This window comes from Amphibalanus amphitrite, unplaced genomic scaffold (assembly GCF_019059575.1).
Source record: "Amphibalanus amphitrite isolate SeventyFive unplaced genomic scaffold, NRLGWU_Aamphi_draft 001946F_arrow, whole genome shotgun sequence".
NCBI lineage: Eukaryota > Metazoa > Arthropoda > Thecostraca > Balanomorpha > Balanidae > Amphibalanus > Amphibalanus amphitrite.
Window position 1 is genome coordinate 1 of NW_024883439.1, and position 19352 is coordinate 19352.

The 19352-nt window shown below is 49.9% G+C and overlaps 1 protein-coding gene across 1 annotated transcript in view; it reads right to left on the reverse strand.

Moving 5' to 3' along the window:
* Window positions 1-221: 221 nt before the first annotated feature.
* The window catches only part of LOC122375880 (acetylcholine receptor subunit alpha-L1-like), a 32385-nt gene continuing 13254 nt past the window's right edge, over window positions 222-19352 (reverse strand). Inside the window, exons 2-7 of the mRNA XM_043355453.1 lie at window positions 13722-13766; window positions 9563-9672; window positions 8594-8771; window positions 5181-5337; window positions 3634-4238; window positions 222-416 (exon numbers count right to left, since the gene is read on the reverse strand). Of these exons, the coding sequence (XP_043211388.1) occupies window positions 228-416; window positions 3634-4238; window positions 5181-5337; window positions 8594-8771; window positions 9563-9672; window positions 13722-13766 (1284 nt within the window). The 3' untranslated portion in view covers window positions 222-227. The remainder of the gene's footprint in view (window positions 417-3633; window positions 4239-5180; window positions 5338-8593; window positions 8772-9562; window positions 9673-13721; window positions 13767-19352) is intronic.

The window sequence follows — 19352 nt, forward strand, 5'->3', positions numbered from 1 at the left end:
CGTATCACTGTGCCGCCCCCGCCCCCCTCACCACCCCACTCCACCACCAACAACGGCATAACGTCCAATATCGGCGAGCACAAAGCTCATCGTCCGCACGACGATCCGGCTGCGCGACGAAAACAGCACGCCGGCCGGCGCCATGGCAGTCGACGCACAGCATCCCGCTGTGCTGCAGCCGGCGACACGCATCCCCCCCCCAGTCCCACCCCCGGCGCCAGACGCGCTCACGTATCGCCGAAAATGTCCATCTGGTGCGCGACCTCCGAGAGCTGAATGTCGATGGCCGGCGTAGTGTCGTAAAGGAACGGCGACTCGCACAAGATGACGAACGTTCCGAGCAGCGAGACGACGCTGAAGAGCAGCAGCAGCACCCGGTCCAGCACGGTGGCTATGAACGCCCAGTCCTGGTCCTCCTGTTACATGGAAAGGGGAAAGGGTCAGAGTGCTGCTTTGAGCTGGACGAAGGCGGTGGCGAGGAGGTTGGAGTGGGGCGAAAATTTGAGCTCAAACTTAGAGCAGAAGTGAAGCTGAATTAGGTGGAATTCAGAATCAAAGCTGGAAAAGTTTAGTTTAGTTTAGTGGATTAGGATTAAAAGCAGAGTCGGTGTTGCGTGGATGGTTGGAAGGAGGCTACATAGGTAAAATTTTGAGTTAGAGTTGGGTGATGAGCGCTTCTAGGAGATGGGTTCAGGTAAAAATAAAACTTCGGGGCCAGGGCAAAAACTTATATATTCGAATTTAGTGCTGATTAGGAGTCGGAGTCGGTGTTGAATCAGAGTCGAAGTCGTGAGTCATGAAGTGTCCAAAACTCAAACACTACATTCGCCTGATAAGTCGCGATCGGGAGCAGATCTCGTCTCTCGGAGCGGCCGTCGGTATTGCGCTCGGACGGACGACTGGTCGGGAGGGAGGGCGGCTGGGTGGGCGGCCGGGGGATCGATAGGCGGCTGTTGCACGCCCCACGCAGGAGCAGCGGTGGTGACGGAGCGACGGCGCTGGATGACGATGGTGCTGGTGGTGGTGCTGGTGGTGGTGCTGATGGTCGTGGTGGTGGTGATGCTGGGTGCATGGGTTCTCCCTCTGGTGGTGGCTGTGCCAGTGGTGCTTGTGGTAACAGGTGATTTCGGTGCTGATAGTTCTTCTGACCGTAGCTTATGTGAGATGGTGGAAGTTACTCAGGTAGTTGGCACGTTGCAGACATTGGCGGCGGTGGTGGTGCCTTGACCGATTGTGAACAGTTGGACGCGAATAACGACCAAAGTTCGGACAAGGTGGCTGATTTATTGTTGATTCAGGGTAAATGTTAAGTGGCCCTAACAGGCACGGCAAGGACGTTTCTATGTCTCACATGTGGCTTTGAAAAAAGTAAACGGTTTATCAATAGATGTACTAAAGGAAGAGACTCAATGTTTAATAGCACCTCAATCATATAAGAATAAAAATCATATCGGGGTATCGGGCTACCACACCTTCCGAGAGCTTCCATGGGCCTCCCCCACCCACCCCCACCCCTCAGCTCGCTCTGTTGCGGGGCGGCTACAAAACTCGCCCTTTTCCGGTCAATATCCCGGGCGGCGTCTCACGGGAGGACCGCTCGATTTCGATTGGCGGAGAGTCATTCGGCACCCGTCACGGCCGACAAATTGAACGCCCCTATCCGGGCACTGACGGTCATTGAGCGTGGCCATTGATCGTTGGTAATGACGGTTCGCGGAAGGAAGAGGGAGGAGGAGAGGGAAAGAGAGGGAAGGGGAGAGAGGGTAGATAAATGGTATGTGGCAATGGCGTCCGGCCGTGCAGTTCTGGTGGTAAACAACCGACTGGGATCGACGAGAAAAATAGACAACCGAATCCCTCGCCGGTATCGAGAAAAAGGACACTGCTTGGGGCAAAGTGTAAAAAGATTGAGGAAATACTGGATTTCATTTGAAAAAAGATAATGCGACTGTAAGGTTTGCTTTCAAAGTCGCACACATCCTTTATTGCTGTCTGGTGTACTTACAACGTCATTAACCCTCGCACGACCAGGCCATTTCTCATAACACGAACGACCAGGGGGGGGGGGGTTGTTACGACCCCCCCTGGCGTTTCGAAACGGAAGGTCGTAGAGCTTAGCGGAAAAAACCAACGGATTGCTCTCAACGAGATCTCGCGATTGGTGGTATATTTTTTGGTCCTAGGTCAACATTTGACCTACTTATGACCGGTCAAATGTCAAATTTTCCGAAAAAAATCAAACTTTTTTTCAACTTTCCGCGGCGATTGCGGCAAAACGGTGGGAGATTTCGACTTGAAATCTTCACTATCGTGTTCCTTGATCAATTCTCTATCGTTTGGTATGTATTTCGTTTCCCTAGCTCTAAAAATGGCGCGTTGGGAGCGCCGGAAGTCGGCAAGGTCACAGTCGGCGGCAGAAATTCGAAAAATCAAAATTTAAACTTTTGAAATCTGATTGTATTTTTGGATTTGGGAGGTCCATTTGCTCCCTATAGAAGCTAATATTGCTGCATATTCCCATTGAGGTGACAAGAATTAGCAAAATAGTGGTTCGGGCGCTTTTCAAAAATAGTACCGGACGCTGTTCCTCTTGTGACGTCATAGCTCCGTGACCTGACCTGACCCGGTCAATTTTCTTGCACCACACGATAGCCAATGCTTGCCCCAACATGCATGGGAAGTTTCATCATGATCCATCAAACAATGTGGGTATCACCGGCAGAAAACCTAGGGATTCGGCGCACACGTTTGGTAACTGTCGGCCGGAGGCTGTACCTCTTATGACGTCATAACTCCGTGACCTGACATGACCCGATCAATTTTTTTTCGGCAAAAGATGCGCAAAGGTTGCCCCAGAGGGTATTGAAAATATCAGCCCGCTACGACAAGCCGTTTAGCGTGCACTTCGAAAAAACCTCAGGGGGGAGGGGTTGATACAACCCCCCCCCCCTAGGCGTTCTAGGGTTAAAGACCGAGTATATGAAGTCCAGCGACCAGCTTTGTGAACATTGCTGTTCGGGCTTCCACCCTAATATGTATTTGGGATAAACCAATCGTACCAATATTCTAGTGCTAGACGTTATCTGGCTCACTGTTCTGTGTTTCATACTCGATGTGCACCGTGATAGTGAAGTTTTGGTCAATGGTGGTCCGAACGTCTAGTAAAAGTTACTGTTGGTGCGGCGGCAGGGTCGATCGCTCTTCTGTGAAATAGCACAGTTTCATGGCAGCCTCTATGAGCCATTCATTTCAAGGAAATGTGGCATTTTGCCACGCCACAAAACACAGCCCAGTGGACGACTCAGCCCTCGTGTCAGCAAGACTTCCCTTGATGGAGAGCATGAAGCATCTGTTGGAGGGACAGAAGCTTCGTGTCGCTATATGGCGGACAGAATTTGGTACGGTTCGCTGCTCGGTCGAAGCAGCGATTGCAATATTGAATGGTGCGCGTTTTTCCGAACTGTAGTGGTCACAACTAACATTGTCAAAAATAGAGTAAAAAATATTGATACAATGAAGTTTTCTTGCATGAAAATTTTGATAAAACATCCAAATACACGTCTTTTCCTGAGAAAAGCGTATAAAACAGATAAAAACCGAAGCATCGCCATCACCCTTGTGTCTCTGACTCACCTCATCATACTGATCCTGGATCTTCCAGCAATGGTGTACAAACTTCACGTTCTGTATCGCCCGCTCAATCTCGTACGGATACCGCCTGTCGTCGTCGAACGAGTTGAGCGCCCGCAGTCGCGCTCCCTCGTCCATGCCGGAGGAGGCGCTGGAGAAGCCGCTCCTGCTGGTGCCGGCCGGCTTCTCGTCGAACGCCGAGTTTGGCGGCGACGAGTCCGGCACCTTCATCATCACCAGCGGCGGCAGCCGGTGGATGAAGAAGCGCCGCACCCAGGGCGCCATCCGGTGCGTGGACGGCTTCCGGTAGTGGATGTTCAGGATGACGATGGTGGAGATGACAGAAATGCTGACAAGTATCATCGTGAAGAGGAGGTATTTGCCGAGCAGTGGTACGGCTAGGGATGTGGACGGCATGATCTCGGAGATGAGCAGGAAGAACATGGTCTGGGAGAGGAGGATTGTGATGCAGAGGGCCACCTTCTCCCCAGAGTCGGCCGGCAAGTAGAACACCAGGACGGAGAGGTAGGAGAGGCCCACGCAGGGGATGATGAGGTTCACCGTGTAGAACAGCGTCTTCCTGCGCAGCGTCATGTTGAAATAGATATCTGCAACATAACGGAGAAACTGCGTGTGAACAACTGATGCTAATTGCGTCTATGTTCTCAGTGAAATTCTGACATTTTTTTCTGAAAGTAGGCCACTTATCATGATCACACTTGTGTTCTCTAACGGTCCAGAGAGACATGTCCGTGAGCTCGTTTTGGACTTACACGACATCTGTGATAATGTCCGACTGTCAGAACACACCTGTGTTGGGACACCTGAGCACAAGCGGCGTCACCAGATGCGTCCAATGTCTGACATTAACGCCTGGCATCCGCGTCTGACGCGCGCGGGCAACATTGGATACGAGCGATCAATAAAGCCAGGTGAAATAGCGAGAATGCCTCGGATCGCATTTGTAAGATCAAAGGTGCAATCTGCACATCTGTCTGCTAGTTGGCTGAGCTTTGCTGCGCGGCATATTTCCTAAGTCACTATTCCCAGACATGACTGGGCTACCGGAGAATCAGAATGCTCTGCCGGGCGCGATAGCTCAAGTATTGTTTTCCAGCAAGTAATGGCTGACGATGGAGCCAGCTGGTGTGTTGTCGGAAATGAGAGAGCGCTGATGGATGAGGCGCGTTTCTTTCCGGGGACGGCAGCATTCAGGAGGTGACGGCTGGTCGCCACGCCCCCTGCCGGCGGCCACGCCCACAGCGTGACGGTCGCGGGATAATGACCCGGCGGGATTGTGGCGACAAAATAGCCCGGACGTCATCAGGGCTATCACCCGAGACGCCATCAACCGGCCGTCCCATCCCTAATGTCCATGGCTCGTGCTGGAACTACATACATGCCTATAAAATGTGCGCTATAGTAAGCCTGATGTGCATATCAACATTTGCACTAAAGCGTAAACCTCAGCATTTTGACTCTGCTCTGGACACAGCAGCACATTTACACATAGACTAAAGGAGCTCATGTATCAAAACAGCGCAACATGCCTGGAAATGGGTCGGTGCAGCACGGGTAGAACTTCTCGTTTCTGGTGGCGGGTACCTCGAGAATGTCCCACTCGACACTGGGGTAGTACTCCTTCAGGTCGATCCCCAGCTGAACGTGGTTCGACTCGGCCGACTGGTTGATGTGACGCAGGTCAATCTGAGGGCAAACAAGGAAAGTCAGAATGGTCAGCAAACTGAGTCAGAGTACAGCGTGAGCATCAATCAAATGTTACTGCTCTCTTCCCTGCACTCTCAGTTAGCGTTTGGAAGCATTCTCCTCCAACGTCTCTAGTATTTAAAAGCATACCACTTTCGACCCTAGTGGCTAGTAAGTCTCTCGATCGCTCCTGTTCGTCTCACCCATGGCCACTGATTAACTCTGCAGCCTCCCGTAATGAGTCATTTGTCCCGGACTGGCCTGTCGTGGGCCTCATTACGCCACCCGCCCCGCAGGGCGACTGTCGTCCGCGCACCCCACCGACATGGCGGCAATGCCGCGCACGCTCCGTCCGTCCAGCACAGCCTTTGTTCCGGCGGCCCTCTGACATTATACAGAGCCCCGTCGACCGGCCTCTTGGTCCGTCCGAGCGGCCGTCTCGGCTCGCCCCGGCGCCAATAGCGGGCGACGGCGACGGCTGGGCTCACGGTCCGTCCGCGGGGGCCGTTCTGGGCACTGGGACCGGGACCGTTCCGGGCACTGGGACCGGGACCCGGTGGTCTGATCACTCTGAGCTCGACTGACCTGACTGGCCTCCACTGCATGGATCTAAGAGCTGGGAGGAGAAAGGGGGCTCTAACTGGGGACGGAGCGAAGGGCGTGACAAAGCACATTTGCGTGTGGGACCGTGCAGCATCGGAGTCGAGTCTGGCAGACCTCGAGCATACATACAGCAGAGCTGGCCTTTTGATTTGCCGTCTCCTCACATGTTTGGAAAGGGTCGTTTATGTCGCAAATATGGCCGTAATGTGTTTTGACAGCATACGGCTCGCAAACTGCTACAAGGGCTGGAGTTCAAAACTTGCACGTCCGGATTTCACCACTGAAAACCTATTTTGACCGTCTGATTCTGTCCACGTCTTCTGGCTTCCATATGGCCTTGTTTGCGAACTCGGTGCCTACCTGAGCTTCTCGCCGTGCCCGAACTCGTCGACTCGGCCCTTGTCTTTCCCACTCCGGGCCGGACCTCGCCTCTGAACGGCCCACCTACGTTACAGTAACGGGCAGCCCGGCTGGAGCCGGGCCATCGCAGCTGCGACCCCAGGGACCGTCTCTGGACGGACGCCCCAGGCACCCCGCGGAGCCGGCAGCGCGCAGCAGCCCCGGCTGACAAATGAACGGAATTTTCTGCCAACTTTAGCACGCTTTGAGTTATGGTGCTGATAACGACGCATAGAGGTTATCATTAACTGCTCTGAAGTTTTCACTTCAGAGACGTATGGCTTCAAAGCGAAGTTGATTGGCGCCCTCTTAAGAACAAATTAAATGTTTTGGCGAACTGTAGCCCTATTTTACTGCCGAGTAAAACCATAAATTACACCTGCCTGGTCTATAGACCGGCACATTAAATCATCCCGGCACCGCCTGTCAGTTGCGCCTTAGGTCATATCGCTCACACCGCGGATCTCTCAGGGGTCAGCTCGGAACGAACACCGCCGCAGGGCAGCCTGCACACTCGCGGCGATTGGCTGCGGGTGTATCGAGGGGGCTGGCTGCTCCGCATCATTTCCAGCGTCCATCTGTCACCGCCGTCCGCCGGCCACTCTGCCCCGCGGCAGCTCTTACGAATCACCAACAGGACCTGTCGGTGGCGACGGCAGCTGAAATCCGTCCGCAAACACCACCGACATCGCTACCGCTCCGCTGTGGACTCAGCACTCCGAATCCATTCCGCCGCTGTTGCCGCTGAAATGTTCCTGGATGCTTCTGTCTGTAATCAAGCAATGAAGCATGCAGCCTACATAAGGTAATGTAATGAAGTTGTTTTCAAACAGGCGTGCGCTAGCTAATATTAGAACAATTTGTGTTGCAAACATGATGGAAAGGGAAGGTACGCCATATTTATTGTGCAAAAGCCGGATACTGAATATTTGTCAATGTATCAAGGGCTTCCCCGAAACATTGTTGAATTTGGCACAAACCCATTTCTGATTGTATCATTCTCACTTTACGGCTTTTTATAGCAGCAGGCCAACATCAGTTAACACCTTCACCAAGTTCCCGTCGGCCTTATTTATAGTCTGGGCCCGTTTTCTTTAGGCGGCGGGCCATTATCAAGATTGGCGGTCGTCAGCACGCCGGTCGGCCCTCGGACGGCCGCGGCGGCCTGTAAACACTCGTCCGTCGGCGACGACGCGCGCCAAGTGTCGCCGTCGACGAGGTGTCGTCGGCCGCGACGCCAGGTGTGCGCGCTCAGCGGCGACACCCGGCTCCGGCGCGCGACAGTAAACACGCGCCGACGAGAGGCCGAGGCAGGGTGCAGCTGTGGCCGGAGGAGGGTGCATGAACGGTGGGAGCAATGATGGATGGTGGAGGGTGGTGAGATCAGTGGAAGGCTGGTTTTAGAGGCGGGATGGGAATGGGAAATATATGAAAGTAATAGACTGAAGAAAGCTAAAAACGTAGAAGAAAATATATGACGCATTTTGATGCACCCAGGGTCGCCTTGGAAACTGTTCAGCCATGGTGGCAGCGATATTATGCGTTTATTTCCTTGAAATAAAGTGAGTTCATATCCCGGATAAAAGTAAGTATCTCCTAATTGCTGTAATAAAACCGCGTATGTCTGCATACAAAGTTAAAGCTCTTTTGTAATGCCCAGATGTATCCGATCATTGACGCACGCTACAGAAAAAGCTCCATTTCCATGATGTGTCCCTATGGCACGGGAGGCGTCCCAGAGGTCATCAGCATTCTGTGTGGCGGCGTATTCCAGGGAACCATCCTCGGACCGTCCCGGTCATCACCTGCGGCTCAGCGTCAGTCTCTGGCTCGGTGCGCCGAGCGCCTAGTTCGGTATGCTGGCAGCACGGCGCGCACAAACTTACAGAGCGGTGACCTTTGATCGCAGGTCGCAGGTGGCAGAGACGGCAGCTTCCGCCTGTCCAGGCTGGAGCGCAAAATCCAACAGTAGACTGCTTCAAAGACCTTTTATTTAGTTTGGAAATAGGTAGGCCACCTGCCTTTGCAGAAATCGGAGTCTTGCTGTTACGTACAAGAAATTAAACTAGGATTGGTTAGGAGACGAATTAATTCCCTGTGATCGTCTAAAACGTAACTAGTTTGAGTTATAGCCCAAGATACGACTGAAGATTGCCAATCCTTTTGTAAAATAGCGCATTTCACAACCTTAATAGCAGCATTCATTATCCTGTGTGTCTACTCAGCTCGCCGCCACGGTCCGCTCCTAGCTCACCGAGTCGCCGTAGCTCCAGCTGCCGAACTTCATGAAGCACTGCTGCTGGTCGAAGGGAAAGTACTGGACGTCGATCTGGCAGTAGGACTTGTAGATGGCCGGCGGGTTCCAGACAACCCGTCCGCCGCTGTGTATCACCGCCTTGGTGAGTGTCGTGATGACGTACTCTCCGTCGGCGCTGGAAAGAACAGATCAGCAGTTAGCAGGAGTTGAGGACGAGCCAGCGAGCCGTCAAGAACAGGATTACTTTACCATTAGTCATGAGAATTGAGAGCTACGGGAAAGTAGGTCGCTGGAGGGAGGGTACAACAAATACAAACAGGTACTTGAGAGAAGCAAGGGTGATCACTGAGCAGGTTCTCGGATATTGAGAGAGCTGGCTAGAGGATGGGAAGTCGTATGGAGCCTAAGAATACGAGAGGATTTAAAGGTGGGTGGCCTCATTATGGATGTCAGTAGTGATTACACTAGAAACATTTCAACATAATAGCTCAGCGGAAACAATTTTCTTTTGAACACGTATCCTTGTGAAAATATGACAATGTTCTTATCATCCAAGGTAGGAACGTTTTTCGGCTACTAGTCGTTTATTGTTTTCGTTTCGAATTGTCAAGAAACATATGTTTCTTGACAACGACCTCGATGCGAAGGTCGAAAATTCGAAACGAAAACAATAAACGACTAGTAGCCGAAAAACGTTCCTACCTTGTAATGTCTAGTCGTAAAAGCTTGAAATCATATATTCTTATCATCCACTTACATAATTTTTGTTTCTAAAAGGTTCGCCTTGAATTAAATTCGTTTGAACCAGCGAGCTCGTATTGAGCCATATGGAAAACCCGTTTGAGATGCCAGACACTCCTTTGGGGAATGGTGGGGGCCAAACAGCAGCATTTTTTCGTGAGTTCCATGACATCTATCCCGATAAAGTAGATCAGATCAGATAAGATCAATAGCCATCAATCTTACTTGTTGTACAGGACGATATCTGGCAGCCATATGTGTTCGGCTGGGACGTAAAGCTCGGTCACACCACCGTACTCCTCCGGGTCCCATGTGAACTTGTAGTCCATCCACTCCTGAGGAACAGACAGCACACTTCATGAAGACAAAATACACGTACTTTACTTGGATTGGCTGCCAGCGGGTGCATTCAGTCGACATTCACTCCATTTCTTTAACAACGATAAAGTAGTCCATAGAATAGCTGCGTGCAAACCTTTCTTTTCAACGTAGCACTAGCTATGCAATGCATCAATAGTTTTATTTGTACAATGCAACAGATTGAAAGACTTAAGCCTAAGACTTGAAAGACAATAGTTGTTTATATTTTTGTGGTGAAGGACTGTTATAACTGTTTCTGGGATAATTATACACACAAACGAGTGAGGGTCCTGCTAGTGCAAAATACAACGAAAAACGTTATCATCAATGCTACACAAATGCAGAGAATGGAACCGATGTATGAGTATTGACCACATTGAGGCCACTATGCACCTACCCTATACAATCGTATATGTTTTAACAACTGGCATCGCTGGACCCATCACCCTGAGACCATTACACTGAAAGTCTGACTGAACTGCAGTTTCCGCACCAAGTCCCCCAATTGGCCTGAGGTGTGAGCCTGTACAGACTGCAATCAGTGCGGCTCCGCCGCCAACTGGGCCAATTTGGGCGCGGTCCGTGCAGTTGGTGTGCCGGACACGGACGAGGGCGAGGTGCCACGGGCGCTGAGACTGCAAACCCGCCCGCAGCCGTCAGCGCCCGACAATTGGAGGCACTCGTGCGGGGTGTCGCCAGGGAGGCGGCCCCGCCAGCTATTATTGTAGAAGACATGACCCGATGTCGGCGGAGAAATAACGCCGGACGGCGGACAGGACCGGGATCGCGGCGAGGGGGGGGGGGTGTTAGATCTGCAGTTGAAGGTTGGGATGGGTAAGGAGAGAGATGGTTGATTCACTAGCGGGTGTATGGTCAACTGCAGCTCATCAGTGTTAGTTGCTTGATTTCCTATTTTTAGAATGTATCATCTTTCAATATTGACAGCAAGTAAATTGTTCTGCGTCTTTGTCGCAGAATCTTGGAACTGATTTAGGTAAGCATTTGCTTCTGGCATTTGTTCAGCTTGCTACAAACAAATAAAATAAAATGAAGTAAAAAAGAAAGAAATTAAAAAGTGAACTTTCTCCCCTCCCACTCTCTCTCTCTCTTCCTCTCTCCCTCTATCTCTCCTCTCTCTCTCTCTCTCTCTCTCTTCTCTCCCTCTCTCTCTCTCTCTTCTCTCTCTCTCTCTCTCTCTCTCTCTCTCTCTCTCTCTCTCTCTCTCTCTCTCTCTCTCTCTCTCTCTCTCTCTCTCTCTCTCTCTCCTTCTGAGATAATCGCAAAAAACCTGAGGGCGTTCCAAACACCCCTAAAGGCCACAGGTTCAAGTAATACCATTTTTATTGGGTTATAGCACATACCAGAGCCTCATGAAATTTTATGTAGGTCCGTTCATGACGTCCAACTTACAATATGTTTCTGCAATGTCAATGTGAATATGAAGCAACAACGTTTAGTTTGATACGGATTTTTATATCTTATTTCCTCTTTTACTCTGCATTACCCATCATAATTGTATGTGGACTCCTTTATTTCCGTTATTGCGACTGGGCAGATGAATTGAGCCTGTTGTGAACTGCATATGTGTAATATACCTATATTCGCGTAGGTATACAATTTCATGAGACATTGTAGTTCAAAATTCACAATCGTTGATTTCAGTCGACTGCTCGTCTACTTTGTGAACGCGTTTCAAAAGTAATAACATAATCATCTCCAAGGTCGACGTCTACAATACAATGCCACGGACATAAGTCCCCAACAACATACAGGCCTCTAAACACCTCTTTCGTCCAGCTGGCACCGCGATATGCCCGCTGACAACTTTACGCAGCCAGACATGTCACCACCAGAGCTGCTGCTGAATTACGGCCTCCGGGAACGGGGAGCGACCACTACCGCGGGCTACTGGGTCAGGGGTCACGGGTCGCTGTCGGGCACAGCTGACGGGGAAGGGGTAGGGGGGGGGGGTGACCGACCGACCACTCAGGCTGTGGGTCACGGCTGACGCGCCAGTAAAATATGGTCGTGTCCCGCCGGCGGTCATGGCCAACCCGGCGACCGCAGCCGACGCAAACGCCGCGCGAATAGCAACGACCCCATCATGTCATGCGTTGTTATTAGTTGGCTAGTTAAATGGGCTATTCTGGGCCATAATAGGCCGCTTAGACTGTGCCAAGGGATGAATCTAAACGTATGGCAGGATATAAAACTTGTGTGGATTGCAGTTTGGTATATGTTTGGCTTAGTGGCCACATGAAATTAACATCGAAGTGGTTTGTGCATGAGAAACACTAGCAAAATCACCAGCTATTTCTTCTTCTTTTTCGTTGAACTTCATAGGAATTATCGGATCGTTATTCTGATCCAGCGTGGCGGGTGAATGACCATATTCAAACATTTCTTAACCCTCGCCGGCACAGGCCATTTTGAGTCCTTCGACGGCACAAAGGGGGGGGGGTTGGTACGACCCCCCTCGCTTTTGGCCCCTGATGGAGCTAGAGCTTTGCGGAAAAAAAACGAGCGTGTTGCCCGTCACGAGAGGAAGCCAATGATACCCAATTTTAAGGTCCTAGGTCATCGGTTGACCTTCCAGGTCAGGTCAATGACCAAAAAATCGGGAATATCGGGACCTGTTAGAAAGTCGTAAAGCGTAGCTGCTAAGGGGTTTTCCGAGGTGCTGATCACGAATATCGTGTTAGTTTTGATCAAAGATGATGTCGTTAAGCGTTTAGACCAGGACGGGTCAGGTCAGGTCAGGTCAGGTCAACCGGTAGAGGTCGTGACGGGTATTCGTAGTACCTGTTATCCGCCTCTGACAGCCTCGTAACATGTTACGAAGGCACCAAAACTACTTCGTAAATGTTCAAATGGTTGCTAAATTCGAATTCAGCTCCAAAAACTAGACTAGAAACATGTAAAACTCGAAAAAGTGAACCGAGGTCACCAAAGGTCAATGACCTGACCTGACCTTCAGGTGACCTTGACACCCACCCTAATGCATGGGAGCAACATGAAATCACATGTTTGAACGTTTGAAACCACGAAAAGCTTGCAAACGCGCGGCTAATGCGAGCCGACATACGCCGAATCGCGATTTCGGCCAAACATGGTCAGGGAAAAGAGGCCACAGGTCAAAGGTCATTTGGGTCAGGGTCATGAAATTTTCAGGGTAGGTGTAAAATTGATTAATGCGAAGGTACTGAAAGTTTCGTCACGATCAGCCGCTTTTTACGCGAGTTATTTGCGAAAAACCTTAGGGGGGTGGGGTTGCATCAACCCCCTCCTCTGTGCCGGCGAGGGTTAACAAGCATTAGGCTCAAATGATGAGGCTATAGTTGAAAACTTGAGGTGACCGAACCCCATCGTTGAGCATCGTTGGTTGGACGAGTGATCGCCCACCCGTTCCATTCCAGGCCGGCGGGTCGGTCGGACAGGGGTCGGTAGGCCATTATTCAAATATTGTCCGCCCGAGTCCTGTGTCGCTAATAAGGCCGGTCGACTGAGCAGCCCAGCGACCATTTAACGAGTCCTCCCAACCGGTCCGACTGCACACGGCCGGCCCGAGGAAGACAGATGGCATGGGCACGACCGCCCGTCTAAATCTCCGGACTGGGGGGAAACATCACCGTAAATCTAAAACAGTTATTTGTGGTGCGCTTCGTCAGTAAATAAATATGTCCCTAAGGACCAGCAGCGTGAAATGCAGTAACGCAGGCAAGGCACGCGGTGAGACACCATTTATAAGGAGAAGCGACAAAGAGGGAGAGAGAACGGAAGAGGATGAGCAAGAGGGATTGGGGGAGAGAAAAAAGACGAGAGAGAGAGAGAGAGGGTAGGGAGAAAGAAAGAGAGAGAGAGAGAGAGAGAGAGAGAGAGAGAGAGAGAGAGAGAGAGAGAGAGAGAGAGAGAGAGAGAGAGAGAGAGAGAGAGAGAGAGAGAGAGAGACCGAGGAGCAACAGACAGATGCGGAGATAGGACAAAGTTGGCTATAGAAATGAAGTAAGATTCCGTTTGTACTTACGTGTTCCACCCACACATTCGTTGTCAAGATTTGATCCTTGAGGTTCTGAAACAAACCAAAGTTGTTGCATTGATCATCATTCCATCATGCTACCCTTTTCACTGAAAGTACAACGCATTAAAGCACTAGAATGCGGAGATGATCGCGACACAGAAGGTGTATTGTCGACTACAGAAAAATGTTCCACTTTTCACAGGCAATTATTTGCCTGGAGGGGTAGGCTGTGCCGCATCACACGGGCTGAGTTCGCAAATTATAGCTTTGTCCCAATGCTCACAATCGACACGCTTAATTGCGTGATAAACGGCACAACTTAGCGCTCCGATCAACTGATGCTTCTGAGGAGTGGAACAACATTCTGTAGTCGACTATACATAGATGCGTATGCCGTCTTGTAACCACCCAACAATACAACGCACAATATATCTTGGGAATGTGCTGCTTGGTGCTACCAAATGTAATCATTCCCTCTTGTGGGCGGCTGAGCGCAGCGTTAGGGCCGCCGCGATGGCGTCAGTAATTTCTCTGGGGAGCCCCTCCGGGGCCTCAGACGGCCCCCGACCCGGGGTCAGCCAAGGTCACGGAAACCGCCGGGGGCAACAACCCCCTGTCGCTATGGCGGCTATTGTCAATACTAAGGCCGGACCTGAAGGGGCCGGTGTCTCTCGGGAGGTTTGCGTCTCTGTCGCTGGCGGCGCATATCAAAGAGGAAGGCCACACACGAGTTGCCGCTGTCGGGTCAGTTCCATCGTGTTGAATGCTAAGTGCCCTCATTTGGTAAAACGCTGACTGGGGCCAGATTCATTCAAGATTCCTTTACTACTCAGGCTGGTTCACTAGGGAAATAAAGGCGCCGTGGTGACGTCATCAGAGGAAATCCGACACGTTCAAATGAAGGAGTCATTTGAATTGCTGATTTTGACTCGATATAGTCATAGTTTTTTTTTTAGTTTCAGCCCCATTTATCGTAATGAGGCGAACTCATTGTTACATTGGTAAAACTTTTGATGACACACAATCCTTTGTTATCTTTCTCCAGCTCGCTCGAAAGATGAGGTGAAGGGAGATTCTACCGCCGTGGTGACCGTCGTGAAAACGGCTAATGTCAGCCTGAGTAACATACAGCTGTTTCCAGCTATATGGTGGAAAGGGTAAGCAAGCCTTTACCTTGATGTATGCTCATGAAGTATTTTTAGTTTAGTCGGCGGAATCAACGCCAGCAGGCTCGGAAGGAAATTGAGTTATCATAGCTCTATTCTAGCATGCAAATGTCAATTACCAAAGCACCAGACTCGGGATTTCCGCGTTAAATTCATTCGTCTTTTGGGCTTTTGGCAGCCCAAGGGAGTGTGAAAAATGAACATTGAATAGAAATGACAAATCAACATTCAACATATATCAAACCACAGTAGAACAATCTGACATCAATATGGAAATGAATGGAAAAAATACTGTAAAAGCTCCATTGATAGCTCAGTATATTTTTTGTGATAAATTATTAAATGATTTCCGAAAGATGTTGGTAAAATTGATTATTGTGTAAAATGTGTTAATTGATTTTCACTTAATTATAGCTGTGCCACGGACACTCGAATAAACATTTCACAACCTGTGTTTTAACACTACATACTGATTGCTATTCAAATTTTAACAGAAAATTGGTAGACTTTGTAGGGTAACCGTATGATATTACGCACAGCTCGGACCGTAATGAGGGCATTATTGTCATCATGACTCTATCACATGCGACAATCCAAGGCTGTCCCGACCCGTGTGGGCAGGCACCCGCGCCATTTCGCAGCGTCGAGGGTGCGCGCCTGCCTGTTGGCAGTGGATCTTGTAATGCTGTGTCAGCATCGATCATCCCAGTGTACCCGACGCCGCGCCACCGCCACCGCCGCAGGCTAGAGTTCTGCACGGCTGCAATTTTCCACAGCCTAGCCGTCCCGCAGCCGTGGCTCCACAGCCACAGCCGCCCACAGCCGTGGCAAACTGTGGGCAGCCAGCCGTCAGCCGGCCGTTGATACTTTCAATAAAATGCAACCAAATAGTATATAATATTAAGTTGTTTTTAGTTGAAACATATAGCAAAAAGCACATTGCAATGGGCTATAGATTCTCAAGCTCATGAAGCATCATAGGTTAAGTGGTTGTGTATCTGGCTTTAGGCCGAAGGCCTGAAGCCTGATGCGCAACGCATGCCTACACAAGCCCTTGCAAGGGGTTAAGAAAGATGGGTAGGTAGATACCTACATCAACAGAAAACATAAACAACGAACCAGAATAGAAGCACTAGCAGTGTAGAAATCAAATGCCAAATCCTGAAGCATGGTTGTGGGACAGAACAGACCCTGGTGCTTTTCATTATCAATGTTAGGTATGGAAAATGAAACTGAAGTTGATGGACTGTCAAACAGTGATTGTCTAGTCAAAACTCTTGCTTCTTTCTTACCTTGCATATTTTCTGGGGTGTGATATGCCAGGCTTAGCGCAGCCTTCTGAGCAAGTCTAAAACTAATTTGATATGCAAGGCATCAAAACACTAGTGAGCATCCAAGAAAGAAAAACATTCATCTATTTTGATTTTTCCAAATAATGATCTTCGCTCAAATCCCCAAGGACGTGCGAGCCACAATTGCCTTTCAATCAAAAATTTTACTTGAGTTTTTAATGACGTCAATAGCAAAGAAGTGGCAATAAATTGTTTTTTGTCACTATAAACAGCCATAAAAATTACAATTATTAAATACTAATGCTATATAGTTAAAAATTGCTCTCAAACAACGGTTAGGTATCAAATTTTAACATTTTCAGAAGAAGACGTCATTTTATTAGTAAAGTCAACAGCTCGCGTAAGAAATATTGTGTTCAGGGTTTTCACCGTCATGTGAATTACGTGTTCAAGGTTTTCACCATCATGTGAATTAGCCGTAAGTAAGGTTCATGCTCACTTATAATCTAATTCCATTGGCTCCGTTGATCAGCATTTTCTGTTAGCGGTCACTAACACACCAGTTAGAACATAAAGCGCCAGTTTTATATTATGTAATTGGACTTGCCGAAAATCCAGAAATGCTTATAAGAGTTATTTTAGATAATATTTTATGAAGCCTTTACCTGCCTTTACCGAGGCGTGATTTCTTTTTCTATTACCTGAAAGAATTATTGAACGCTCGTCTTCAATAGCTGTAAGGTGCTTTCCTAATGACCAGGTGAGATTGATTTGAGAGGGATGTGACAATGCAGCATGTTGCATTTTCTGAAACTGTCAAGCTCTTGATGATGAAGGAACAATTGGTACCTATAATTAGTATTCTGTACCAGAGTGCAAACTCCCCCACAGCAAATGGTTCAAGTTCAAGTTCAAGTTCAAGTTCGGTGTATTGAGGACATTTCCACATAGTGGCTTAATATTTAGTCCGAGTCAGAGTACATAGATAAAAACATGACACAGTCAATATCACAGTAAATCACAATCAAGAGATGGGTATATAAAAACACGGTCCAAAGTCGGACAAACCAGACCCTCGACTAGTTCGATAGCCGGCGCAGAAACTCGGCGCGGGTTACAGAGCCGGTGACAGCCGGCGACAGGCGGTTCCACGCCGCGGCCGCTCGGTAAGAAAACGCGCGGCGCGACGCGGACAGGCGGTATGGAGGCAGCTCGAGAGCGCCCGCCTCAGTCGACCGGGTGCTGCGCCGGGAAACCGCTGTACGAGGGACGAACAGGGAGCGGATCGCCGCGGGAGCGTGCGGGTCCCTCAGCGCCCTGTAGACGCCGAGGCAGTCACGGCGCTCAACCAGCTCGCGCACGTCACACCAGCCCAGCGCAGCTAGGATCGGCGATATATGGTGATGCCTGGGCACGCCAGAGACAACCCTCGCACCAAAATTCATCGCCTTCTGCACACGGTGAAGGTGGCATGCAGCGGCGCCACCCCAGACAGAGAGGCAGTACAGGATGTGAGGAAAGGTATGACACTGGATAAGGAGCTTAAGGATGTCGGGACTGAGATGATGGCGAATTTTATACAGACATATAAGGATGGAATTGCACTTTTTGACAACGTTGGAGATGTGCTTTTCCCAGGATAAGGTGGGGTCTAGGGTCACTCCCAGCATCTTCACAAATGGCGAGGGTGTTAGTAAGTAGCCTGGCAGGTTAAGGTGGAAGGATGAGGTTTTCTTAAGGTTTTGGGCAGTGCCGACAAGGAGCAGAGTGGTCTTGGATGGGTTCATTTTTAAGGAGTTGGATGTGAAGTAGGAGAGGACAGCACGGAGGGTATCCTCCTGTCGGGATTTAAGGATGGATAGATCTTTAGGACGGGCCGAGTCAAGTAATTGGGTGTCGTCGGCGTAGGAGATGAGGCGACCGTGAGGAAGATAGGATGGAAGGTCATTTGTGAAGATGCTGAAGAGGATGGGACCGACTAGGGAACCTTGCGGAACCCCATGGGAAAGAGGCAAGGACAAGGAACCACCTCTCACCACCTGCCGTCGACCAGTCAGGTAGCCACGAAACCATCTAGGATCAATACCATACCAGCACAGCTTTCTAAGCAGAACGTCATGGTCAACACTGTCAAACGCCCGGCTCAAGTCAATGGACGTGACGGCGACAACATCGCCATCGTCGACACGCCGCGTCATCCACTCCACCGCGTCGATCAGCGCGTCCTCCGTTGAGTGTCTAGATCGGTAAGCATACTGTGACGGAGCTAAAAGGTGACAGCGAGCGAGATAAGATGACAGCTGAGTACAAACAATTTTTTCACACACTTTTGATAACACAGGTAAAATAGAGATTGGCCTAAAATTCCCTGGTAGATCTTTGGCACCGGACTTGTGCAAAGGCACGACTGTAGCGAGCTTCCATGTGTCGGGAAAAGTACAAGAAATGATGGACGCGTTCACAATGTGTAAAATATGAGAGCCTATGACAGTAAAACACGATCTTATAGCCTGCAGCGGTACACAAATGGTAAAACCATTACAGGTTTTCAAAGGCTTCACCACTTTCAATGTTGCTGGGCATCCTTTGCATGATTTTTACAGGCTAGACTGCTTATTAGAATGTAAGATTAAGGATTTAAAATTTTATATTTTAGCACTTAAGATTGAGCTGGAAATATCACAGCCGTGGCCACAGCCGTAGCCGTGTTCTTGGAGATATTTGCAGCCGCCCCGGCCCACAGCCGTGGGGCTGCAGCCAGCCGCGGCTGCAGCCGGCCGGTGCAGACCTCTACCGCAGGCCCACCACAGTTCCACTAATCGCTCCGAACCGAGGCGCCGAGGTGAGCCCTCCGCGACAGCTGCTGGGAGACGGATGGCCGGCGACGGATGAGGAACTGTCCGCGCTCTGAGCTTCGGCGTCCGGCTGCCAGCACCGCACAGTGAGGGTGGGCGGCGACGCAATGGGCTGGATTCGATCTCGATTAGTTCCTTAATCATGTTCTGAAGTGTTTGACTAAACTCGGAACTTGCTTGCGTCCCATTTATTCTCTCGCCTGCTCAAGTTTGTCCATTAAAAAGTTCGATGCAATATTAACGCCTTTTAGAAAGGAGTTTTGACGCGCGCTCAAACTTCATTATATAATGATCCTCTTAAATGGGCTTCCACTTAGCATATGT